General features: G+C 44.7%; 1 protein-coding gene across 5 annotated transcripts in view; it reads right to left on the bottom strand.

Moving 5' to 3' along the window:
• The window catches only part of ADISSP (adipose secreted signaling protein), a 183,612-nt gene that overhangs the window by 44,647 nt on the left and 112,246 nt on the right, over nt 1-26,719 (bottom strand). For 4 of the 5 annotated variants that reach the window (XM_075572792.1, XM_075572819.1, XM_075572810.1 and 1 more), the window contains exon 5: nt 8,750-8,872. In XM_075572792.1, coding sequence (XP_075428907.1) covers nt 8,750-8,872 — 123 coding nt within the window. Of the gene's footprint in view, nt 1-7,162; nt 7,189-8,749; nt 8,873-26,719 lie in introns of those variants that run through there. The other variant, XM_075572825.1, reaches the window with a different exon arrangement.

Raw genomic sequence — 26,719 nt, 5'->3', positions numbered from 1 at the left:
GACTCATTGTGAGACAGAGGATGCTTCAGGATGGAGTTTGGATAACAAGCTGGATATAGAATGACACAGCTTGAAGCACAAAATGGGACAGTGTGTCAAACTTTTTTGTATGAACAGAACCCGGAGATTGAATAGCCTTGGTCTTCTTCATAGTACAGTCTCATCTATGTATGTGGTGGTACACCCTCTAGCTCAGACACATTATACTGCTGTAGCCCTTGTACCCCTGGGGTACGGTATCTACTGATGCTGCTGTCACCTGTGAGGCTAACAAGAGGCCTGAGCCTCCGCCACTGGGAGCCTGGGGTATACTTACACTGGGTGCAGCGCCTCCACTGATGAGGGATCCCAACTTGGTGGGAGTGCTCCCTTATCAGAACCAACATATGCAGTAACCACACGCAGTTGGATAAAACAGTATTTACTTAGCATAATAATAATAACCTCTGCATAACGTTTCCTACATAAACAGCATGACATTCCCCTGCATGAATATCATCACATCACTCCACACATGTAAATGGTTGCATCACTTTAGTGTCAGTCTTTATATCACCCTAGTCCTTGGTGTACCAATGTGCCAGGGCACTTAACCTCTTAATGTCCACCAGCGATAGATTGGAGTGTGTGTGTGAGGGACAGCGCTTCCCTGTGTTGGGGCCCGTTGGTGCACTTTAATATAATACCTTCCTGGTTATGGTCCTAACCAGGAGAATCCTTGAGGAGTCTGCAATACCGCAACGTGATCCCACGCAGTACTGCACTGCTCTCTGCAGAAATGGATGCACACGCTGACTCCACAGGGGAGGGATTCCCAGCCGAATTATCCCTTTGCAAACAGTCTCTGTTATGCAATCAGTCTCTTCCTGCTACAGACTGTGCTGACAGCCAGGCTCTGTCCTGCAATCTCTTTCTCACTAGGAGTACAGTGAAGGAGTCCCTGTCTTAAGGCAGTTCCCTACACAATACAGTTACTTCTCTACTGTGACTCAGGGAATTAACTGGGCCCTGGGGTTTAACATTCTGGCCTAATCCTTGGAGCACTGCTCTTTGGATTTAACCTGCAGCTTCAGGCTCCTGGTCTTCACTGACTGCTTCCTGTTCTAGCATGCAATAGTCTTTCCTGCTATTCAGCAGAATCCTGCAGCCCTACTGGCTCCCTGGTGTCAGGTGGTGTCACTGCCCCTGAGCATCATGGGGATTGTAGTTCTATCTGCAGCCTTTAACATAGGGAGCCTCATGGAGCCTCATGCTCTCCCTCTAATGGCTGCCGCTGAGTTGCCCTGCTATGCGCAACCTCGCTGCGCGTGCATACACCAACATGGCGGTGCCCTGCGGAGGGAACCGCCCGCGACTCAGTCACTCTGCCGCACATCTCTGATGGTAAGGAGGGGGGGGAAACCAGGAGCACGGGGGGAAACCGGAGGGTACATGGCTACACTGCTTTTAAACCAACTCGGGTGAAGTTGAAGTAAGAACAGTGATATGTTAATAGGGGTTGTAAGAAATCCAGTTTAGTGATATAATTATATTGTAATATGTATGAATTCGTTATGAAGACAAAATGTCAACGTATACTGTATATTTTCGGAAGGTTCTTTTTTTACATACATATTATATTGCATATCCTTAATGAGTATTTTCTGATAAAATTCAGTTATATTGGGATTATATATGTAGTTATATTGGGTGCAGCTGTCCTGAGTTCTCTGTAGTAAAGCCCTGTTTAGGTGACAATTGAGTGATTATGGACAACTGGTCAGAGCTGATGCAACCGGAAGAGGCGATGGCAGGAGGAGTTCTGAGATCTTTCTAGAAGACGTGCCATATTAGGTTATTCTCTGTATGGAGGCGCGGACAGTTCCTTATCAGATTACATCAGTTTGAAGCTGAAGGATTTTATTTGGCAGTGGAATTAGTGTTGGCAAGAGCTGACCAGGGGATATTATCTGTATAAATATGTAGCAGGAAAGCACGGGAGAGGCACATAAGGATTCCACCATGAGCAGAGAGACGGGATAACATCAGAAAATGGAGAGAAGTTTTATGACGATATTAAGATCAAATCCAAGGATCCCACTCAGAAACATAAAACTATGCAACTATCTTTAAGAATAGCATAGTTTGGAACGTCACCGCGATTTTGTACTATTTCTATATGTGAGTATCAAAATAAACGTTTCTTTTTATGTGATGTGACCAGAATGACTGAGGTCTGTTATGCTAGAGTAATTAAAAACATTTTATAAGGTTGAAACTATGCAAATGCACCTTTAAAAATATATATATATTTTTAATGGAATGTTAACTGGTAATCAGATGTTTTGCAGGATTTGTATAATCTTTACACACAAACCTTAATTTACTGCAAGATAGGGAATCAGTATTCCCACCTAATAGAAAAATATAATTTTTAGACGATGCATACACTTTTGGGTGTGAAACCTCCTGTGTGGTGCATGCAACACTCACAGTGCCCCCCATCAGGTTCCTTTCCACTTTGCCATGGACATGTGACTCATGATGGACATAGGATCAGCCAATAACCAAGACTGTGGAAGAGGCAGGACAAAGGTGAGAGGAGCCTTTAAGAGGGATTGGCAGGGCACGTGTGGGCTAAATTTGCACGAGCCTGAACGACTTCAGGTTTGATCGAGGGTGACTCAGGGCCAGTCTAGATCCTGCTGAGAGCGGGCATTGACTGGATGGAGGACAGCAGAGCGTTCACGGAGGCAGAGCAGATCATCAGCTGGGAACCCAGACGGAGGAGCAAGAACCGTCGGAGGGGATCCTCAACAGTCACAGCCAACAGTGGTACTGAAGTTTTTTGCGAAGTACAGACCTGCTATGCGAAGTTGCATTAACGAGCTCCAACGGTTTTCCGGCACCATCACATAGGCCCAGATACTCAGGATTGGGCAGCCGCATCCTCAAGGACACAGACATACACCCGCGCCACGCTTAACGGGAATGTTAAGTCGATGTGTTATAGTATGCATGTAGTGATCCTTTCTTACGGGGCACAAGGTTCCTAAAGTATTGATTCTTGCTATATAAAACAAGTTAGATTACAAACATCATTGTAGTTGTTTCCCGTTGTCTAACCTAAAGCCACGTGTGGCATATCACCCAAGACAAAGAGGACTCGGGCTCCTACCTCAGCAACAGGTATCAGTCTGGAGGCTAGATAAGAGAGGGGTTACAGGTGATTACATCATGTTTAAGTCATTATTCTGGCATGTTGTTTAAAATTAATTATGTTTGCTAAATTATATTCCAACTTTAATATACACAAGCTTTCCTAATCAAACAGATTGCTGAATAAACTTGTGCCAAATGTTATTGTTGGGGTCCTTGCTGCAGTCTTTCAGTTTTCAAATTTCTGTATTCCTATATAATGTCATTCGTTTTCTCATTAAATAAATGGTCTTTGCGGTTTGAAGCCTGTGTACAGCTTCTCGTGAAACCTATAAATGATGTACATTATCTGCATTATTGGTCAGTAGCTTTCAGTGCAGATCCACTGTGTTTTACTCTGCTCTCTCTAGGAAACCTTTGAAAGAACCGTGGGTTTCAAGGCTCACAAATCTTGAGTGAACTCAATGGTCTCTTACAAATATCCATCTTCATCCTTTCAGACAGCCCTCTTGATTTAAATTTGTGTTGAGATCAACCAAAATTTCAACAAGATTCTGCGATTCTCATTTGTGTCTCTGGACTTCACTTAAAGTACATATTTTGGCATTTAATACAAAAAGGAAAGACATTCCTCTTAAGTAGCAGTAAATGATGACTTAAGGGTTCAATGATTATCATAACCCTCTTATTAAAGAATACTGATGTTCTTTAGCACAAAGGGGAAAAGGCCAGGTGCCAACTTCATTCCAACCCAACCAGGGTGCGATGAGAATCATTTTCCAGGGAATAAAAAATGATGTGATTTTACACTATGGCTGAATTAAGCGCTTGCATTACATTTAAAAACAGAAATATTCCATAATTGTAAACAGAGATGCAATCTGTCCAATAATGAAATTTAACCAATGCCAGTGACAATTAAGGCAACCTTAAATTTAGGTGATTGGCAATGTATTTTGCAAAAGAATCAGAAAAATGATATGAATGTATAATAAGGTTTTATAGTTAGTTTGGAAACATGGTGAGCTGAGATTTGTAAGGGGTTGATTTCCTCTGGCTGCTCCCTTTTAAACAATGTCACAATGTGCTGAACAGGAGTTTCCACAAGCAAACCCCCTCCCACCTAAAACTTTATTGGCCTTCTAACAAGGACAGGTTGAGAAACCCCCTTGATTGTCACACACTCCCCCACTTGGAGATTTTAAACTAGGAAGGAGGGAGAAGGGACAAGAAACAGATAATTAATTGAATAGATTGAAATGGGGAAATAGCAAGGGGTCATGGATGTGGAATGGGGACAAGTGGGAGTTTGGAAAGCTGGGAGACACCCATATTAAATACAGATAATACTAGAAAACTTCTAAAGACTAAATCTAATTGGAGTACAAAGGCTGGAACAGATAAGATAATAGTATAGACTGAAAAAACAACTGAAATGCATGCATGCTAATGCAAGAAGCCTGACAGATAAAATGGGGGGAGCTTGAAATAACAGCTGCAAGGGAGCAGTATGATATCATAGGCATTACTGAAACATGGTGGGATGAAACTCATGACTGGGCAGTTAATTTAGAAGGTTATTCCCTTTTTCGGAAGGATCAAGCAAATAGAAGGGGAGGTGGAGTATGTTTATATGTTAAACCGGATCTAAAACCTATTATAAGGGATGAGGTTTATGAAGGGAATGATGAAAATGTAGAGACTTTGTGGATAGAAAATATCAGAGGAGGTAAAATTATAAAGAAAATGTTTGTTGGGATATGCTATAAACCACCAAATATCTGTGAGATTGAGGAAGCTCAAATACTTTTGCAAATGGAGAAGGCATCAAAACTGGGTCATGTTTGCATAATGGGGGATTGTAATTATCCAGACTGGGGCAATGAGATTAGCGTTACAATGAAAGGAAACAGGTTTTTGGGGGCTTAAAGACCATTACATGACCCAAATTATTGAGGAACCAACCAGGAGAGGGGCAATACTGAATTTAGTAATATCAAACAATGTATATGCAATAACAAATATTGGGTAACAGCGATAATAACATGGTCTCATTTGAGATAAATTATCATAAACCATATTATTTGGGTTCAACAAAGACCTTAAACTTTAGAAAGGCAGATTTTAATAAACTGAGGACTAATCAACAAGGAATACACTGGGATGATGTTTTTGCAGGGAAAATGTGTAAGATAAAAAGGCAGTCTTTAAAATATTGTTAGAAAAGCACACAAGTGTATACCCTTGGGTAATAAATATTTATTTTCTAAGTCAAAACCAATGTGGCTAAATAAACAGGTAGGGGAGGAAATGGACAAGAAGAGGAAGGCGTTTAGATTCTTTAAGTCAGAAGGGAAAGAGACATCGTATCAGAATTATAAGGAATGTAACAAAAATTGCAAAAGGGCAATCAAATTAGCAAAAATGGATAATGAAAAAAGGATTGCAATAGAAAGTAAGATCAAACCTAAAAAGTTATTTAACAAGTACGTAAACAAAACAAAAAAAATAGAAAAGAAAATATGGGACCCTTTCAGTGCGAGATGGGAAGGCAGATTATTGGAGATAATGAAAAAGCAGAGGTATTAAACACATTTTTTTGCATATACTGTATGTATTTACCAGGGAAGAATCAATTGCACTAGAAGTGCTGCAGGAGGAAGCCACATGCTCTATATTAACGAACAATTGGTTAACTGAGGAAGAAGTTCATAGGCAGCTTGATAAAATTAAAGTAAATGAGGCACCAGGCAAGGTTCCACACAAGAGGTTAGTGTTTTTAAAATAAAGCAAATTGGACTCTGTAAAAATATTTGCACCTGGATTGAAAACTGGTTGAATGATAGACAGAGAGTTGTCATAAATGGAACTTTTTCTGGTTGGGCTAAAGCTGCGAGTGAAGTACCTCAAGGATCGGTACTGGGATCCCTGCCTTTTAACTTTGTTTTGTATTATGTAGCCATGGCTGGGTGTGGCTACTATTCTACCCGGTACTGACATATCTGTCTTGGTAACAGCAGGCAGTGTTGGGATCAATCATGGGTTTTCCCCACTCAAAGCAGTACCCTTGAGTGACGGGAGGAGGTGGGATTAGGTCTGAGGTTGCCCAATTTTGGGCCCGGACCTGGTACCATCCCCCTACAGTACTCAAGGGGGTTGCATCTATAAATTGTTAGTTGGTCTCTACCATTGAGAGAGACAAGGTATCACACCCAAGCTGCTGTGCACTGGCAGGCCTTGGGTACCTTCCCTTCAGGGGAGTGAGTGATTACCTATACCCCTGGTCCTGCTAGAGGATCAGGCAAGAGCTACGACTGCTGCGGGGGCTCTTGACCCGTAGTGAAGGTCCAGGGACCATCTGAAGTTTGAGACCAGAGATGTGACTGCATTGGGCAGAGTTGCCAAGTGACAATGCTGGGAGCAGAAGAAGAATAAAACCGTTCCTGATAGGTATATAGATACACACACACCACCTGTCTGGTGTATCATCTTTCCTGGGGGAGAGAAGTCTGTTCTATTGTGGGAGATTACCTTCATACAGTATATATGGAGCCTACAGCAGATGGAGGCGCTAAGTACAATGGAGTAAATGTCGGGTATGTACCCCAGAAGCCTTTCCTGCAGTCCCCCCAACCATCGACGGACACCTCAACCCCTTGTGAACCTACAGGTAAGCATGCACCATACACCTGTTAACAGGGGAATCTCCCATAGGGTGGTGGAAACACTGTTACAACTATATGACCTTGAGGTTGGCATTGAGAGCAAAGTCTCCATCTTTGCTGATGACACTAAATTGTGTAAGGTAGTAGAATCAGGGCAGGATGTAATTTCTCTCCAGAAGGACATGGAGAGACTGTAAACTTGGGCAGGTAAATGGCAGATGAGGTTTAATACAGATAAATGTAAGGTTATGCATTTGGGATGCAAGAATAAACTGGCAACTTACACATTAAATGGGGATAAATTGGGGGATTCCTTGATGGAGAAGGATTTAGGAGTGCTTGTAGACAGCAGGCTTAGCAATAGTGCACCAAAGTCATGCAGTAGCTGCAAAGGCAAACAAGATCTTATCTTGTATTAAACGGGCAATGGATGGAAGGGAAGTAAACATAAATATACACCTTGATAAACGCATTAGTAAGACCACACCTTGAATATGGAGAACAATTTTGGGCACCAATCCTAAGAAAAGACATTATGGAACTAGAGAGAGTGCAGAGAATAGACATCCAATTAATAAAGGGGATGGATCATCTGATTTATGAGGAGAGGCTAGCTAAATTAGATTTATTTACATTAGAAAAGAGGCGCTAAGAGGGGATATGATAACTATATACAAATATATTCGGGGACAGTACAAGGAGCTTTCAAAAGAACTATTCATCCACGGGCAGTACAAAGGACTCGGGGACATCCCTTAAGGTTGGTGGAAAAGAGATGTCACCAGCAACAAAGGAAAAGGTTCTTTACAGTAAGGGCAGTTACAGTGTGGAATTCATTACCCATAGAGACTGATATTTACTGTATCTTCACAAAAAGTTTGTTTTTAGAAAGGAAAGGCATACAGGGATATATCAAATAAGTAAACATGTGAAGGATGTTGATCCAGGGAGTAATGTGATTGCCAATATTTGGAGTTAGGAAGGAATTTATTTCCCCCCTTATGAGAAATCATTAGATGATATTTCAATAGGGTTCTTTGTTTGCCTTCCTCTGGATCAATATACTGAAAGTACGGATATAGGATAAAGTATCTATCATCTAAATTTAGCACAGGTTGAACTTGATGGACGTATGTTTTTTTTCAACCTCATCTGCTATGTAACTGATGAAATGACCATTCCCAAAAACACCTTCAGGTGTTGCAGTGAAAACCATTGAACCATTCATGCAAAACTGAACTGAGGCCCATAACTTCCTTTCATAAAACCAGAAACATTTCATGGTCCAACCCACAATTATGGATTTGATTTTGAAATGTTACCTTCAAACAATGATAAGTCAGAACATTACATGCACCGACTCATCTTTTACTATTCTTATCCACAGCACTGTCTATCCTTCATATTGATCTGTGACTCATTGATAGGTCTATAATGTCAGGTCTTAGAGTTAGAGATTGGGACACCTATCAGTGCCAAAGAGACCCCCAAGGCACTGAACAATCTGGCACAAGAGGGGTCTATTGTCCTAAATGGCTGCAAGCTACAGTACAGTATTAGCAGGTAGCTTTTGAGCCGACAACGGTGGAAACCAATCAAATTGTAGAATATGGAAAAGCTACGTCAGAAATGTGATTCGCATTGGTATTTTAATCACATTACTATACCTGTAACTTCACTTGGAACTCTGCCATGGGTACAGTGCATTAAGAAAAGAGAATTGAAATATTATAAAAAAGAATCTGTGGCTGTAAAAACCTCCACACAGGAACTGGTGCCGATCAGTTAAGAAGATCCAACAGAGCAAGTATCTTACAATCTACTGTATGGCCTTGCATTGCACGCTGGGGTAACCTCAGCGCTCACATAACTACGTATTAGGTATACCATTTAACAGTTCATGTCACAAGTAACTTAGATACCACAAAAGTACTGATTGTACCTACCCAACACTCTTGCTTGGATAACCACTTTGATGAAGGCTTTGTCATCGGTCTCGTTTGCCAGTATCATTTCTTCCTTTAACACCCCCTCCTTATGTGCAATGTACTCACATTTAACACCGTGTCCTGGGGAGAAGAAAAAAAAGAGAGATAGTTGTGTGGTCAGACTTGGTGACCTATGCCAACATGTAATGGACATCCAGAGTGTGAAGGGAGCGATGATTCAGGAACATGTACAAATTCCCTGTGAAGGTTGAGAATTTTTCTAATTCCCCTTACAACTCACTTATATTATATTTATCACTTTACTGTTGTTTAGCACCTTTCTAAATCACTTGGGTTTACTATGCCAACATGTGCCAGCTTTCAGCAGCTGCATTTAGTAAGGAAATTAAAGGGTTCTCATAATTTGCCATTGACATGCTATGGGATGAAGAATTGTAATGCAAAGAATCAGTGAGTCTCCTAAATAAATTGAAAGGGTTGGAGAAGACGCTGCTTGTAAATGGTCAAATCCACCGGACGTTAAAGCTGCAGTTCAGTCTTTTTTTTTTTTTTTTACATTTATTTTTTTACTTCAATAGTTTTATGTGTGCAATCTCTAATTAGCTAAAGAACAGTATAGCTGCAGCTCAATTCGTTTTCCATGTATTGATAGGTCGAAATTTGGTGACATATTAAAAGCTGGGATTTATTTATAATCTGCTTGACTGGCAGTGGAAGCTCATGAATATTCATGAGCACTCCTGCACTGACAAGTGCTAGAGGGAGGGCAGGGCTGACAAAGGGGTGTGCCAGAGCTTGTGACAGGACATGAAGGGGCAGTGCCTTAGCAAATGGCTGTTAAAATAGAATACAAGAAAATTGGTCTTTCAAAGTTGTTTTTTTAAAAACAGAAAATGCTAAAAGTATTTTTTCTTACTACAGAACTGATTTATTAAAAAAAAACACACATGCAGGATATTGACTGAACTGCAGCTTTAAAGCCCTTCATACACAATAGGATAACGTAAAGCACAGACTATGTTCCTGTAGGACCTTGTTTCCTACAAGGTTAACGGCTGTGCAGTTTAGGAATACTGTAGACAGCATTTATCTAATGCCAGCCTCCTAACTGTGGTCATCTCCATAGAAATATAATTTTATACTATGAAGTAGTCTTCCCTTTGCTCAGTAAGGCTTGGTCTCCACTGGCTGCTGCAGCGCTCGCTATGGCGGATGCTGCGGGGACAAGAGCCGCCTCTCAATGGGGCTGGGACCGCGGCGAGTTTTTCTTCCAGACCCGAAAATTGAGATGACACGGGCGACAGAGCACTAGGCCACGCCCCCCGGCGGTTCAGCCAATGAGGGCGAACCTGCCGGGAGATGTCATGGCCGCACCCCCATCACGCCCCCGTCTTTCCCCCTGCAGCTCTCTGCAGAACAGGGAATTCGGCTGCACGCACCACCAGCCTCGCGTGCGGCGCAGGCAGCGGGGCTGTAGCCTAAGTTTCAAGCTCCATTCATCTGAAGGAGGCTTAAATCTTCCAGATCAAAAGAAAGACAGATCCATCCACATCATATTGAATAGGGGACGAAGTGGCTGTTCCGTGCACAGACATGTTCAGAAATGTTGTATATTACAGAAGGTAAACTTTATTAGTTATTATTTCTCTCAATACTCTATTTTATAGTATGCAGTTGAACATTACCTTGATTTATTTTGCTGGTGATGTTATAGTTCTGAGACTTCTGCATTTAATTAATTGTTCCTGCCAAAACACTTATGGCATTTGTTTTCAAAGTAGTAAAAATGCAACTTGCGTGATTCATGGCATACTCTAAAGTCTCTATTAACAATTAATTACAAAGCAAAAACAGAAAATGTTGGGAGTTTGGAACATTCGGTTTAAGAGGCGCTGCTGCCTTCGGGAAGGAGAGATTGGATTGTGTGTGTTTGTCAGTTAGAAGGCACTTATAACAAACATGCTGTGGTCGCCATAGCATTTGGACAGAGTAACGCATCCAGCTGCCGACAGAAGATGCGGTTTAACAATAGTTCCTGCAAATCTAATCACAAGACAATACTGGTTTTAGATATTGAATCTGCAAGAAAATAGTGATTGTTTTTTCTGTTAAAGTGGCTTCTAGAGAAATCACCTTAAGTGATTAGCACTAGTCTTTTGCCTTGTCGTATACATGAAATCACAAACCCAGTAGCTCTCCACATGAAATATATTTATTTATATATATTTCACTGGGGTTATTTGTTTGCATTCCTCTGGATCAATATACTGTAAGTATAGATATAGGATAAAGTATCTGTCGTCTAAATTTAGCATAGGTTGAACTTTATGGACATATGGCTTTTTTCAACCTCATCTACTATGTCACTGATGAAATGACAATTCTATACACACACACACAGAGCATTGTCACAATAGTTTTATTCAATGTACCTGCCCATTTCCTTACTTTCTTAATCTCTCTAATGTTTCGCTTCCAATGATGCCCAAACCTTACATTCGTATGAAAGATAAAGGATTAAACAATCTGACTTTTATAGTGGCCAAGAAAGGCAACACAACCTTTCAGGTATCCATCTTTCTCTGCCACCACTATACTTTTTGCAAAGTGCTAATTAAGCCAAAATAGATATTTTATAGTTTGTCGGATGCTTGCGATTTTTGTAGGGCCTTTATGATGAGATCATGAGATATGAAGTATTGTATTGTATTGTATGTCTTTATTTATATAGCGCCATAAATGTACATAGCGCTTCTCAGTAGTAATACATATCATATAAATAACAAATAATATAAATAACAGATCATGGGAATAAGTGCTTCAGACATACTGTAAAAGTAACATTAAGGAAGGAGTCCCTGCTCCGAGGAGCTTACAATCTAATTGGTAGGTAGGGAGAACGTACAGAGACAGTAGGAGGGAATACTAGTAAGTGCGTCTGCAGGGGGCCAAGCTTTATGTGTCATGTGTCCATGATTATCCAGTGCTACTCAAATGCTTCTTTAAGAAGATGTGTCTTAAAGGTGGATAGCGAGGGGGCTAGTCTGGTATTGAGGGGAATGACATTCCAGAGGTGTGGGGCAGAAAGTGAGAAAGGTTTAAGGCGGGAGAGAGCTTTAGATACAAAGGGGGTAGAAAGAAGACATCCTTGAGAAGAACGCAAGAGTCGGGATGGTGCATAGCGAGAAATTAGGGCTGAGATGTAAGGAGGGGCAGAAGAATGTAAAGCTTTAAAAGTGAGCAGGAGAATTGAGTGTGAGATACGGGATTTAATCGGAAGCCAGGAGAGGGATTTCAGGAGGGGAGATGCGGAGACAGATTTAGGAAAGAGTAGAGTGATTCTGGCAGCAGCGTTTAGGATAGATTGTAGGGGAGACAGGTGAGAGGTAGGAAGGCCGGACAGCAGGAGGTTGCAGTAATCGAGACGTGAGAGAATGAGGGTCTGAGTCAGAGTTTTAGCAGTTGAGTAACAAAGGAAAGGGCGTATCTTTGTGATATTGCGGAGGAAAAAGCGAAAAGCGATGAAGTATTTTTATCAATCTGCTGCTTCAGGGGTTAATGCGGTTACCGTTTGTCTTAAAAAACAAACAAAAAAAAAAACAAGATATTGTGTTCATGACATGTCAAGACCCTTCCTGGGTTTAATTAGGTGGCTCTCATTGATGGCCCATTAAATGGCCCACGTGTCGTTTAGAAGGCTATAGACGATAGCCAGATCCTGGGCTGTCAGCCTCAGAGAAATCATTACATTCTTGAATCATCACTTGTGCATACCAGAGAGCGTGGACAATCAGGTCACAATTTAGAGGACTATATTAAATATGAGAAGTTATGTCCCTGCCACAATTCATAAGAGTAACAAAAGGGATATCGGACAACGTTGCAGCTAGACAAATCAAATAATACCACACACTGCCTGGGTAAGAGGTGCAAGAGACCTGGCAGGTGCCAGCAGGCATGCATGTGGAGAGCACAGACGCAACCGAGAACATGGCGTCTAAGTATTAGTGAAATGAAGTTTGGAGTGCGTTTCTATATTCATGTCAGACATTAAATATCACGAGACAAGAGATTTTTTTTCTTCCACGTCATGAAACAGCCTGAACAGGTGGGTTTTGTGTGTGTTTCAACGCAGAAGTTCTGGGCATAAAGGTTGGCATGTTTGAATAGAAAATAAGAATTCAACAGAGGTGTGTTTAGGATCAGAACACGTGAATTCTCTTCTACTCCAGTGACCTCTCTGGGACAGGACCTATGACATAATGTAACGTACTTTACAGTGATTTATGTTTATTTTATCATTTTATTTTAAGACGCTGCATTTATTGTAACTATGTTCTTGAAATAATCTTTTTCTGTCATCTAAAGCACTGTGTACATATATTAAAATAAATCTTTAATAAGTAATGCTTTGGACTCTGAAAGAACGGTTTGCATGCTCTATAGAGTATTTACATTTACGGACACCTTTTGCTACGACAGATGTGTGTGTTAAATGCATAGTTTTTCTTTAACAAACAGGGACCTGAGACCCTGGCATATATATATATATATATATATATATATATATATATATATATATATATATATATATATATATATATATATATATAATAACTTGACTTAGAGATGTAACCAGGGTTTATACACACGGCTACTCCAGCCAACTCACCTTTCTCCTGTTAAGATACTTTCAGCGAGTTAATATTTACCCCTTACTCGATTGCAATTGTATCTATCTGCTGCCACCACCCAAGAAATATGCAAACATGTGTAATATATATCTCTACATATCTCTATCTCTACATATATCTATATCTATACACACACACACACACACACACACACACACACACACACACACACACAAGTGTGCTGTTCATGACAGATGGTACATTGGGGTGGCTTGATGAGCCTTAACGAAGGTGAAAAGTGGGCCAGCTTGCGAGTGGTGTATTAACCCTTGTCCCGTATGCAGGCCATGTGCTCACAGGTGTGCCGCACGTGACAAGGCCTATATCAAATGAAAAAGTAGAAATGACAGTGAGCACTTTGAAAAATCAATGTTTCGTTATTTTATAGAGGAAGAAAAGTAGTAACATTGTCAGTGCCAGGGCTTTCGAGTTCTCTACAGACTACATTGATACATTGTTAAAAGGGTCATCCCTGGGGGACATTGCACATCATATTGATGACCTATCCCCCAATAGGCTGTTGCAGGCTTCACTTGAGACCCTCTTCCTAACAGAGGGTACCCAATAATGAGTAAGCAGCTCTGTAACTCCAAGGGGCGACATTTAAGGACGCCAATTAACAATAAGTACGCAATCACAGTGTGATAAACAGAATCGTAGGTTAGTAAATCTCCCCCTCAGGGGCTTCATAAAACTTGTCTTAGACTCTTGTGTGACTCAGATACAAATATGTTCCACTGATTAAGAAACAGAACGCATCAGCGAACTCTTCGGGCATTCAAAACATAAATCCAATGCACAATCTGAAAACATGTACAGAGACACAGCAGGAGAGATGCATTATGCAACTTTACCACAATGGATAAAACAGCCGACTGAAAATGATGATATTCCTCTTCCTATGTTTTCCAATACAATCTACCTGACAAAATTAGCATGGTGGTATAAATACAGGCTATAAGAGGCAATTTCTGTTAGCAATAGATCAGTTCCCTCTAGAGCAGGGGTGGTCAACTCCAGTCCTCAAGCACCCCCCCCCAACCAGTCAGGTTTTCAGGATATCCCAGCTTCAGCACAGGTGGCTCAATCAGTCGCTCCTTCAGCACAGGTGGCTCTGATTGAGCCACCTGTGTTGAAGCTGGGGCATCCTGAACCTGACCTGCTGGGGGGCTGGAGTTGAGTACCCCTGGTCTAGAGGGAACTGATCTTTTTGCCACATCTTGATTTCTGATCCAAATAATCCACACTTGATTTATTCATAGTTTTCAGAGTGCAACATCATCAATTAATTTTCACATATCCTAATATGATCATATTAGTACACTACAGTGATGGTTTATTCTGGAGTAGTACAGTATGTGCATCATGGACAACTTTAACTATATATAATTGTAACCCCGGTCTCTTTTCAGACCCAGAGACCCCCCATGTAGCGCTCCGAGGCTCTGCGACACACCCGGCTAGCGGGGGCCACCATGACAGGTTGCGCGAGCGTGCGCGTTGCTCGCGCAGGCACAGTAAGGGTAGCGCACGCGGTCCCAATGCTAAAGAGGTCCTGAGTGGACTACAAATCCCATCAGCAGCTCTGGGGATTGCCCTTTCACCCACATCACGTGCAGCCAGCCAGCAAATAGGGTTTTGCAGCTTCTCCTGTGGAGGAAGGCTACAATGTTGCGGGGACCACGTTTGGCAGTTGGAGCTGGGAGCAGGAAGGGGAAGTAAGGGGGTAGGGAGCAAGTGGCTACCAGGTAAGGTAGTTCCCCAGATCCCAGGCAGGCCCCAATCCCCACCAGGGTAGGGGGTAGGTACTGAGGGAGGGCCCCTAGATTAGGGACCCTGCCCTTAGGTGTGAGTGTGCAGTCTTGTCAGTGTCACGGCTGGCAGTGCTGTGAGCGCTGACAAGTAGGCACAGTGTGTGTGTGCAGTGTTGCTGCAGGTACCGTGTGAGTGCAGTGGGTTGCTGCAGGTTCAGTGTGAGTGCAGTGGGTTGCTGCAGGTTCAGTGTGAGTGCAGTGGGTTGCTGCAGGTTCAGTGTGAGTGCAGTGGGTTGCTGCAGGTTCAGTGTGAGTGCAGTGGGTGCTGCAGGTACCGAGTGAGTGCAGTGCGGTTGCTGCAGGTACCGTGTGAGTACAGTGGGTTGCTGCAGGTTCAGTGTGAGTGCTGTGCGTTTGCTGCAGAGGTTAGGGAGTTGTAGTCACAGGGGACCCGGGTGGTGAAGGGAGAGGTAGTGTGGGTGCAGGGTGTCAGTGACCCACCTGCATAGGACAGGCTACCCCCATAGGCCCCTAGGAGTGTTCCCTGAAGTCACCAAAGGTTGCGGTGCTGCAGGGACGGCCATAGTGGTAGCGAGCATCACCCTTACTGTGTAGACAGCTAGGGACAAAGGGACGTGCGTGCGGAGCAGGCTTGCTGGCGAGTCGTCTGGGACCAGACGGCTGGACATTGAGACCCAGGAGACAGACCGCTAATTCATCTGACCCTTTGCGAAGAGGTACCGGTCACCACCGTGACCGGAAGGTATTATAACATCAAGTGCACCAACACCGGTCAACAGGCGCTGACCCCGCCCTAGGCTAAACTCTTTAGGAACACTGAGCGAGTGGTTAAAGAACTGAGCCTATACCATCACATTAATATATATGGACACGGTGTGTGGGGCACGCGGTGAGGGGACAGAGACGTTGCTCCTGATGAGTGGCCGAGCCACTAAGGTTACACGTTAAGGTTATACCGTTAAGAGTATAAGTGTACATGTTGTGTTATTGCTACCGTGCATTATTATTAGTAAAACCAGTTACAATCATAAGGTGTTGTATGTTTCTTGCCCAGGGGAATCTCACATGACGGGGATCCTGGGTAAGTGGAGGCGCTGCGCTAAGTAAGTGTATGAGTGTTACCCCAGGCTCCCAGCTAGCGGAGGCTCAGATCTCCTGGAGCCGTAGGTGTCGTACAGTGACCAGTAGTTCCTTTGGGAGGGTTCAGAAAAAGGGCTACATAATATTGTTTATTGATTCGTGAATGTGATACAACATTAAGATGTTTTGTCTATGTCCATAGTTATATTTTTGTTTTGCTTCTGTATTTTCCTATGCGTATAGTAGGTTTAATTAAGACCAGCACACATTTACAACATTGCTTTCCAGCATGCCGACACATTTTGCCACACTGATGTCACAGCACCTTTTGGTGCTCTTTCACTTTATGGCACCCCAAGAGGGTATAGTCACGGTAGACCAGGACTTTTAAACACATTTATATTTAAGGGGTCAGTCACAAGGCAAAAGAAGGCAGTGAAATAAAATGAGGTTTACAGTATCTGGATAAGACCTCGGAAACACACAGAAACACAAAATACAGAGAATACACACACTTACTTTGGGGCTGGGGGTGAAATTTAGTCTTTCCTAGTTGCAGGGCGCCTGCTTCAGCAAGAGACGTTACCCTGTCCGCTCCAGTTGGTTCCATCCTGCTGGCTGGGATTCTCCATTCTTCTCAGGGGGGGGGGGGAGAGGAGCACCTTTGGGAAGCCCACCAGCAGCTCATTGTCTCTTCAAATCTCCAAAAAAAAAAAAAGAGAGCTCTGCTACATTGCTCTCCCTTACATAGGGCTTGATGCATATCTAATACATCGAGGGTGTTGGCAGCCAATTAGAGCATGGGTTGTGTTTGTGCATTCAATGAGAGGGGAACATTTAAAAACTTGGCAATGAAAATCGTGCATATGAGTTTGAAACCCAGCAACCGTTTTCCTGGCTAGCCCAATACCCCCTGCTGAGTAGGCTCTTCAATGTCTAGCTGGAACAAAGGCTTTCTAATCCAGACAGCAAGTCCACATCCCTTCACCCTCACCATGTGCCACAAACCTGCATGTCTTTTGCAATGAACACAGTGAGTCCCTATACTTGGGCTGGTTGCATTGAAATGCTAATCCACATCTGGCTGCCTTGTCAAAAAAACTGATTTTTCTGCATGCAGTTCAGCTCACAGCACAAACACAAAATGCATTGTAGTTTTAAAACACAGCAACACTAAAACTTGCCCTCTACCATTTGAACCTAAAACGTGGGGTCTGAACTGGGGCTCTAAAACCTGTTCTGGGATACAAGCCTTCGAAGCCCAGCTCTAATACCTTGCTGGCAGGCAATACAGGTTAACCCCGTTTTCCTCCAAATATCCCCCTTTTTCCTCATGTTCCAGAAGTCTCTGCCCTGCAGCTATTTCTCACTCGCACATAGTGAACCACACACACACACACACACACACACACACACACACACACACACACACACACACACACACACACACACTTCCTAGCTTATAACCCTATGGGGGACAGTATAAGGGGAACAAAATTACAGGGCAACACGGTAAGGTACAATATTAGACCCAAGAGCTGACACTCTCCGCCCATGCCAGACGGTTTAAGGGGTAACTAGCTGGGCGTGACCTTTATTAATGAAGGCCGGCTAGCCCCTATCGTGACAGGTATTTAGAGCACGATTTTACACACCAGTGTATCTTGAGAAAAGCGAGCGGACCGAAACGTCCATCACCGAATAAACCTTTATACCTTTTTCACACGTCCACTGAGCGCCCCTCCTTCTTATACGTCTGAATGTGCAATGGGGAAGATAGCATCAGCCTACATGCATGCTGACAACTTGATAGTACATACCGCCACAGAATAAGGAGGAGGTGCTCAATGGACAGGAGAGCACCTGGATCTCAGATGCCAACCGGAAAAAAAAAAAATGGGGTCCACAGCCCTTTCTTGAATTTACTTGTATTTATTTGGAAGTACAGACAGGAGTACTTCAGTAAATAAGAATGATTTGGGCTGCAAGGGTTCTTTGTCAAGTCAATACTGTATATACTCCACAATATTTACTTGACAAAGGAACCCTGCAGCCCGAAATGTCTGTTATTTACCAATTAAAGCAGCAAAATATGAAAAATCCTATATGTTTTTTTAAAATAAATATGTTGTGCAGTATTTTATAACACTGCCTGCATTTTTTTTTTCTAACTCCAAATGCCATTTTTAATGATTTGTTTTTAACGTACTGATCCTTTGGTTGCTACAGCAAATATTTAGAAAGTCATATCCACTTCCTCTTTTGAAATAGGCTCTCACAACTTTTTGAGCTCTGCCCTTTGGCAACAATGTATCACAAACAGACTTGACCTGTTGCTGTTCTAAACTCTGCTCTGAAATCTGTAACAATAACAATGTGTTACACTTAGTAATATAAATGTTACAGACCAGCTGCAGCATTTCACAGACTGCAGCACAAAGTTAGAAGGCGGCCATTTCGTTAGGCACACATTTTTTTTTTTTTTACAGATTTATAAAAAGAGCACCAAACGATTGCCATTTTAGGTAAGAATGTAGAATTATTCATGGTCACATGCTTTATAAAAAAAAGGTGGAAGTAGTATTGCTGCTTTAAACATACCAGAGGGAAGAGTTTGTCCAAGAGTAATCCCTTTCCTATAAGTTACTTGAGGTTCTTCTGAGAGGTTTAAGCTGTTCGTCCATCAACAATATAACTCGGTGTTTCCTTAATATCTATATACACATACTTAGGCCTGGGACATGGTGCAGGGAGCGGCGCTGGGCAGCGCTGACGCTCATGCTCTCCTGCTCAAGCAGGAGATTTTTCTTGTCCCTGCATGAGCGGCAGCGAGCGCGCTTGTGTGCCGGGTGGGAGGCTTTCGGGCGGCGGGCCTGGCGCGCCATGTCACGGACTGCCATTGGCTTCTGGCAGTCACGTGACCGGCCCTGCGCTTGCATGAGCGGCAAAATTTAAACTTGCCCGTCTCCTGCATTTCCACACACCTCCACACGCCTGCGGAAGCGCCGTCTAAAGCCGCGCTGATAGGGATAATGTTTCCCCTCCGCGCGGCTCAGCGCGCCTCAGCACGGTCTTTTTGACCATGTCCGAGGCCTTGTGGTATTATGCAGATTATAATAGTGATTCCAGAAAAAGATACCCAATTAAACTTAATTAAAAAAAGACAAAGTTCAAAGTCAGCAAGTAAAGTTATATACAACAGCTGGCGTTTTGGCATAATGCGTTCACAGACTGAAGCAAGTCCCAGTAATGGGAGACACCAATAATTCTCCATCTCTGAGCCCTGCACAGAATAACCTCATCTCTCTGATCTATATTCAACAACCTGTGCAGTGAACGTGGTACATAGAGCGCCTATCAATCAGGTTTCTTTCCCTCCATATGTGCAGAACAAGACCAAGTCTTTTCCCTCCAACACATGTTTACTAAAACCAACAATTAAGCGCGAGAGGTGGGACCACAGACTTGGACACACGACCACGTTGATGCAACGGGTCTCTGCCTCAGCTCTGCTAACACAAGTCTGTAGATAATTACGGAAATGAATGTTCATAATTATCACTGCTTGCTTCAGATTGAAGTACATTCAGTCAATTTGAGTATGCTTCTTCCTTGAAGACGTTAACCGTTTGAGAAGCAGCTGCCTCATCCCCCCGCCTCCTCCTTGAAGGCTTGTTCTCATCACTATGCAAGAACATCTCAATTCAGTAAAGGACATGACAGCCCAGTCACATGAAAAGAACGAAAGCACAATCATCATTCAAGGCAGTCTCCCAGTCTGATGGGTTTAAAAATAGCCAATTCAAAACAAGGAGGTGACTAATCTACAAACAAGGGCTTGATAAGCAAGGTCAAATCCAGTAGGTCTCATTATGCTTATGAGATAGGTCACATTTACAGTAATTTGCACAAAGTCTCTGTTGGTTGCAACTCAGGACTAAACCATTATTACATGTACTGGGCACAGACTTACAGTATTGCACCATGTTTACTAAAACAGTTATGGGCCACCAGGTATATCAATAAACTAGACTATTTAAAGCAATATCCTACATGTGTATTTTTAATTTATTTTAAATACATCAGTTCTGTACTGTAAAAAAAAAATAATACAAGTATTTTCTTTAAACGACTCTGAATGCCATTAATATTAGAATGTAAACAGAATTTTTAGTTTCTATAGCAACCATTTAGAAAGTCACATCCCCTTCCTCTTCTGAAACAAGCTCTGGTGCACCCCTTTTAGAGCCCTGCCCTCTCTTGCAGTGCACCAATTGCATCTAGTGACTGCCTGGTCACATGATCTTCCCCACAGAACTTCACATCTTTGGTTCTCTTCTTTTGGGGGCTTCAGGTTTTCCGTACACCATGTCACACTGTTCTTATGCTTAGGGTGACCACCCGTCCCCCTTTTGCCGGTACAGTACCGGTTTTTCGGGAGCTGTACCGATTTTCTGTGTGTACCGGAAATGTCCCGGATTTTCCTCAATGTGTCCCCATTTATTTATTTTTTGTCGCCGGCGGTGCGCGAGTAAGCTGCGGTGCGCGAGTAAGCTGCGGTGCGCGAGTAAGCTGCGGTGCGCTGTGCGCGAGTCTGCGGCGGCGGCGCGGAGGAGGAGACTGCAGCAGCCCGGCTGGTAAGTATTTTTTTTTTTTTAATGCCAACCCTCCCCCCCCCCCGGCAGTTTCCTACCTTGTTGGCCAATCCCCAGCGTCCCGGCATTAAGCCCCGCCCCCCGGCATTAAGCCCCGCCCCCGGCATCATCCTTCACCAAGGACCGGCATGTGGAATGGATGGAAGGAAGGGTGCCTGGGGGCGGGGCTTCCGCTTCCTGCGGCAGAGCACACGTGGTGTGTGTCTCTGCCCGCGGCTCCTGGCTCTTCTGCGCGGTGTCTCCCCCCCTCTGCCCGCCCGGGGGGATAGGAGGTGGGTTTTTTATCCTTTGCCTCCTGTCCTGGCGCTCCCTCCCCCCCCCCTGTCCCCTTGGTTCGGGAGATGGGCGCGGGGGCTGGCAGTGGTGGCTGCGCAGTGTTCCCCCATTCTGCCCCGGGAGCCCGTGGCTGCCCTCCGGGAGAGGGGGGGCGGCAGTTTACCTTTGTGTCCCGGCGCTCCTACCCCCCCCCCCCCAGGTGCGGGAGATGGGCGCGGGGGTGGGTGCAGGGGGAGGCGGAGAGCCACCTGCTCGTGGCTGCCTCTGTCTGTACTCCAGTCTGTGTGTGTGTGTACCAGTGTGTACCAGTGTGTGTGTGTGTGTGTGTGTGTGTGTGTGTGTGTGTGTGTGTGTGTGTGTGTACCAGTGTGTGTGTGTGTGTGTGTGTGTGTGTGTGTGTGTACCAGTGTCTGTGTGTGTCTGTGTGTGTGTGTACCAGTGTCTGTGTACCAGTGTGTGTGTGTGTGTACCAGTGTGTGTGTACCAGTGTGTGTGTGTGTGTGTACCAGTGTGTGTGTACCAGTGTGTGTGTGTGTGTGTGTGTGTGTGTGTATATACCAGTGTGTGTGTGTATATACCAGTGTGTGTGTACCAGTGTGTGTGTGTGTGTGTGTGTGTGTGTGTGTGTGTGTACCAGTGTCTGTGTGTGTCTGTGTGTACCAGTGTGTGTACCAGTGTGTGTGTGTACCAGTGTGTGTGTACCAGTGTGTGTGTGTGTGTGTGTGTACCAGTGTGTGTGTACCAGTGTGTGTGTGTGTGTGTGTGTGTGTGTGTGTGTGTGTGTGTGTGTGTGTGTGTGCCAGTGTGTGTGTGTGCCAGTGTGTGTGTGTGTGTGTGTGTGTGTGTACCAGTGTGTGTACCAGTGTGTGTGTGTGTGTGTGTGTGTGTGTGTGTGTGTGTGTGTGTGTGTGTACCAGTGTGTGTACCAGTGTGTGTGTGTACCAGTGTGTGTGTACCAGTGTGTGTGTGTACCAGTGTGTACCAGTGTGTGTGTGTGTGTGTGTGTACCAGTGTGTGTGTACCAGTGTGTGTGTACCAGTGTGTGTGTGTGTGTGTACCAGTGTGTGTGTGTGTGTCTGTGTACCAGTGTCTGTGTACCAGTGTGTGTGTGTGTGTACCAGTGTGTGTGTGTGTGTGTGTACCAGTGTGTGTGTGTGTGTGTGTGTACCAGTGTGTGTGTGTGTGTGTGTGTGTGTGTGTACCAGTGTGTGTGTGTGTACCAGTGTGTGTGTGTGTACCAGTGTGTGTACCAGTGTGTGTGTACCAGTGTGTGTGTACCAGTGTGTGTGTGTGTACCAGTGTGTGTGTGTGTACCAGTGTGTGTGTGTGTACCAGTGTGTGTGTGTACCAGTGTGTGTGTGTACCAGTGTGTGTGTGTGTACCAGTGTGTGTGTGTGTACCAGTGTGTGTGTGTACCAGTGTGTGTGTGTACCCGTGTCTGTCTCCCCCTCTCCCTCCCCCTCTCCCTCCCCCTGTCCCTCCCTCTCTCCCTCACGTCACCCTCTCTCTCTGTCACCCTCTCTCTCTGTCACCCTCTCTATCTCTGTGTCATCCTCTCTCTCTGTGTGTCACCCTCTCTCTCTCTGTGTGTCACCCTCTCTCTCTCTCTCTCTGTGTCACCCTCTCTCTCTCTCTGTGTCACCCTCTCTCTCTCTGTGTCACCCTCTCTCTCTCTGTGTCACCCTCTCTCTCTCTGTGTCACCCTCTCTCTCTCTGTGTCACCCTCTCTCTCTCTCTCTGTGTCACCCTCTCTCTCTCTCTCTGTGTCACCCTCTCTCTCTCTCTGTGTCACCCTCTCTCTCTCTCTGTCACCCTCTCTCTCTGTGTGTCACCCTCTCTCTCTGTGTGTCACCCTCTCTCTCTGTGTGTCACCCTCTCTCTCTCTGTGTCACCCTCTCTCTCTCTCTCTCTGTGTCACCCTCTCTCTCTCTCTCTGTGTCACGCTCTCTCTGTGTCACGCTCTCTCTCTGTGTCACGCTCTCTCTCTGTGTCACGCTCTCTCTCTGTGTCACGCTCTCTCTCTGTGTCACGCTCTCTCTCTCTGTCACGCTCTCTCTCTCTGTCACGCTCTCTCTCTCTGTCACGCTCTCTCTCTCTGTCACGCTCTCTCTCTCTGTCACCCTCTCTCTGTCACCCTCTCTCTGTCACCCTCTCTCTGTCTCTCACCCTCTGTCTCTCTCACCCTCTGTCTCTCTCACCCTCTGTCTCTCTCACCCTCTGTCTCTCTCACCCTCTGTCTCTCTCACCCTCTGTCTCTCTCACCCTCTGTCTCTCTCACCCTCTGTCTCTCTCACCCTCTGTCTCTCTCACCCTCTGTCTCTCTCACCCTCTGTCTCTCTCACCCTCTGTCTCTCTCACCCTCTGTCTCTCTCACCCTCTGTCTCTCACCCACCCTCTGTCTCTCACCCACCCTCTGTCTCTCACCCACCCTCTGTCTCTCACCCACCCTCTGTCTCTCACCCACCCTCTGTCTCTCACCCACCCTCTCCCTCTCACCCACCCTCTCCCTCTCACCCACCCTCTGTCTCTCTCACCCACCCTCTGTCTCTCTCACCCACCCTCTGTCTCTCTCACCCACCCTCTGTCTCTCTCACCCACCCTCTCTCTCTCACCCACCCTCTGTCTCTCTCACCCACCCTCTGTCTCTCTCACCCACCCTCTGTCTCTCTCACCCACCCTCTGTCTCTCTCACCCACCCTCTGTCTCTCTCACCCACCCTCTGTGTCTCTCACCCACCCTCTGTCTCTCTCACCCACCCTCTGTCTCTCTCACCCACCCTCTGTCTCTCTCACCCACTCTCTGTCTCTCTCACCCACTCTCTGTCTCTCTCACCCACTCTCTGTCTCTCTCACCCACTCTCTGTCTCTCTCACCCACTCTCTGTCTCTCTCACCCACTCTCTGTCTCTCTCACCCACTCTCTGTCTCTCTCACCCACTCTCTGTCTCTCTCTCTCCCTCTCTGTCTCTCTCTCTCCCTCTCTGTCTCTCTCTCTCCCTCTCTCTCTCCCTCTCTCCCTCTCTCTCTCCCTCTCTCCCTCTCTCTCTCCCTCTCTCCCTCTCTCTCTCCCTCTCTCCCTCTCTGTCTCTCTCCCTCTCTGTCTCTCTCCCTCTCTGTCTCTCTCCCTCTCTGTCTCTCTCCCTCTCTGTCTCTCTCCCTCTCTGTCTCTCTCCCTCTCTGTCTCTCTCTCTCCCTCTCTGTCTCTCTCTCTCTGTCTCTCTCACCCTCTGTCTCTCTCACCCTCTCACCCTCTCTCTCTCTGTCTCTCTCACCCTCTCTCTCTCTGTCTCTCTCACCCTCTCTCTCTCTGTCTCTCTCACCCTCCCTGTCTTATTTTAACTGCCGTATACCTACACCGAAGTAACCTACCCTTCTTTCTTCCAGATCTGACTCAAGTTTCACACGGGAGACCTCGAAAGACAGGTAGGGAACACCTCCCCTCCAGTATAGTACCTTGAGGGACTGCGGATCAGGTAAGATCCCAGGCGGGATTGCTGCTTTAGAAATTGTGAAGAGGGGGCATCCAGACACTGGTTAAGGGGTTCCGAATCATTCACATCTGGGTTTTTTTTGTTCGATTAGTGAGGTCAACACACACACACACACACAACTATGTAACAAAGACTAATGGTCGTAAGTATAAGTGTACTACAATAAATAAACTGTTATGTAAAAAAAAAAAATGTCCCGGTTTTTCATTTTCAAAATCTGGTCACCCTACTTATGCTCCACAAGCAGTTGTTGCTGATTTTCCATTAGTTTGATTATAATTACAACAACAGGTATCCATTCATGCTGGACAATAACCATTCCAATATTGCCTCATTTCTGTCTCGAAGATGTTTTCATTAGTGGTACTCTACCAATAATAAACAACCTCCTCCTATATTTAGAGCAGTAATTACCCTGCTTGTGATACTGGGTGTATAATAGTACTACCAACAGTAATGTAGAAGGAGGCAGCAGGGCCTGGTTTGGGAGGACGTATGAGGAGCTCAGTCTTTCACCTGTTAAGTTTGAGTCGCGGAGGGCCATCCAGGATGATATAGCAGCATTCACAGACTTTGGTCTGTACAGCAGGTGTAAGGTCAGGGTTTGAAAAGTAAATGTGTGTCATCAGCATAGAGGTGATATTTCAACCCAAGAGATGTGATACGGTCACCTAGAGAGTGCGCAAACAGAAGACGTCCCAAGACAGACCCCTGTGTTACCCCCACAGAGAGACCGATAGAGGAGGAGGTGGTGTTGGCAAACGAGACACTGAATACGATGGAGAGGTAAGAGAAGATCCAGGATAGAGCTTTGTTACGGATACCAAGAGTATGGCGAATGTGAAGGAGAAACGGGTGCCCATGGTGTCAAATGCTCCAGAGAGGTCGCGTAATATGAGCAGGGTGTAATGGCCGTTTGTCTTTGGGCACATGGCGCTCATTGGTTATTTTGGCGAGGGCTGTTTCAGTAGAGTGAGCAGTGCGGAAGCCAGATTGTAGAGGATTTAAAGGAGAATAGGAGGTAAGAAAATGGAGCAAGCAAGCGAGAGTAATAACCCAATACTCAGTACTTTACAGATTTATAGTTTCTCTTTTGATAAGACCCTAGGTAAAGAAATCATCCACCATGGAGGAGTGTTCATACTACACTCTCCTCCACAAACGAGTGATTGCAAGTTCATTACAGCACTTTCAACCTGCTCCCCCAACTGCTTTTTTTGTCTTCCTCTATTCTCATGTTTGCTCTCTTATTCTATTATCCTCATGTTTTTGTTCAGTGTAGCACCATGTTACTATACACAGCATTTAAACTGTATAGGAGTCTTAAAATGTAATATAATTATGTAATACCATATTGGCGGCTGTGTAATAAAGGAGCAGTTCCTCCTACACTTTTTATTTCAGACACTATTCCAGCCCTGGTTACCCCTAATTTTCCAGAAATAGTTACTGGTGAAACTACCGGGTTTACATTTCACTCAGGGGAAACAAAATGGCGGCCAAATCTCAGGCCAATAGGAAGCTGCAACACCGGTTGTGGCTTCCAATTGGACGGCCATTTAAATGCGCTTTAAAAAAACAGAAAGTAATACCGGTAAATTCACCAGTGAGTAATCTAGGGAACGGAGGGATCCCAAGAGCTGAAAATGATGCGGTTCAGCTCTGGTGAACGCCCCGGTTCCAGTCCTGTAACGAGGTTAGTCTTAAAGTAGACGAGCAATTTTTATCAGCTTGCGATTTAGGGAGAAGTTCAAATAGGAGATACCCTATTCACGGAATACAAAGTGGTCCCTAAAACTTGCACCAACAATTCCATCAGCAACCTACAGCAAAGGTGTCATGGAACAGGAATACCCCTGTCTGCATTTCTGTCTCACCCCCCCCCCCCCCCTTGTCCTTGCAGCCCTGCTTGTCAGCATGCTTAGTGGCAGCTGTATGTATTTGGTTCTACATGCAAATCCAATGCTTGTGTGATAATACAGAGCCATTTCCCCCTTC

Source organism: Ascaphus truei, chromosome 1 (genome assembly GCF_040206685.1).
Source record: "Ascaphus truei isolate aAscTru1 chromosome 1, aAscTru1.hap1, whole genome shotgun sequence".
NCBI lineage: Eukaryota > Metazoa > Chordata > Amphibia > Anura > Ascaphidae > Ascaphus > Ascaphus truei.
Note: the sequence above shows the minus strand (reverse complement) of the source record. Positions and strands in the feature narration are given on the sequence as shown.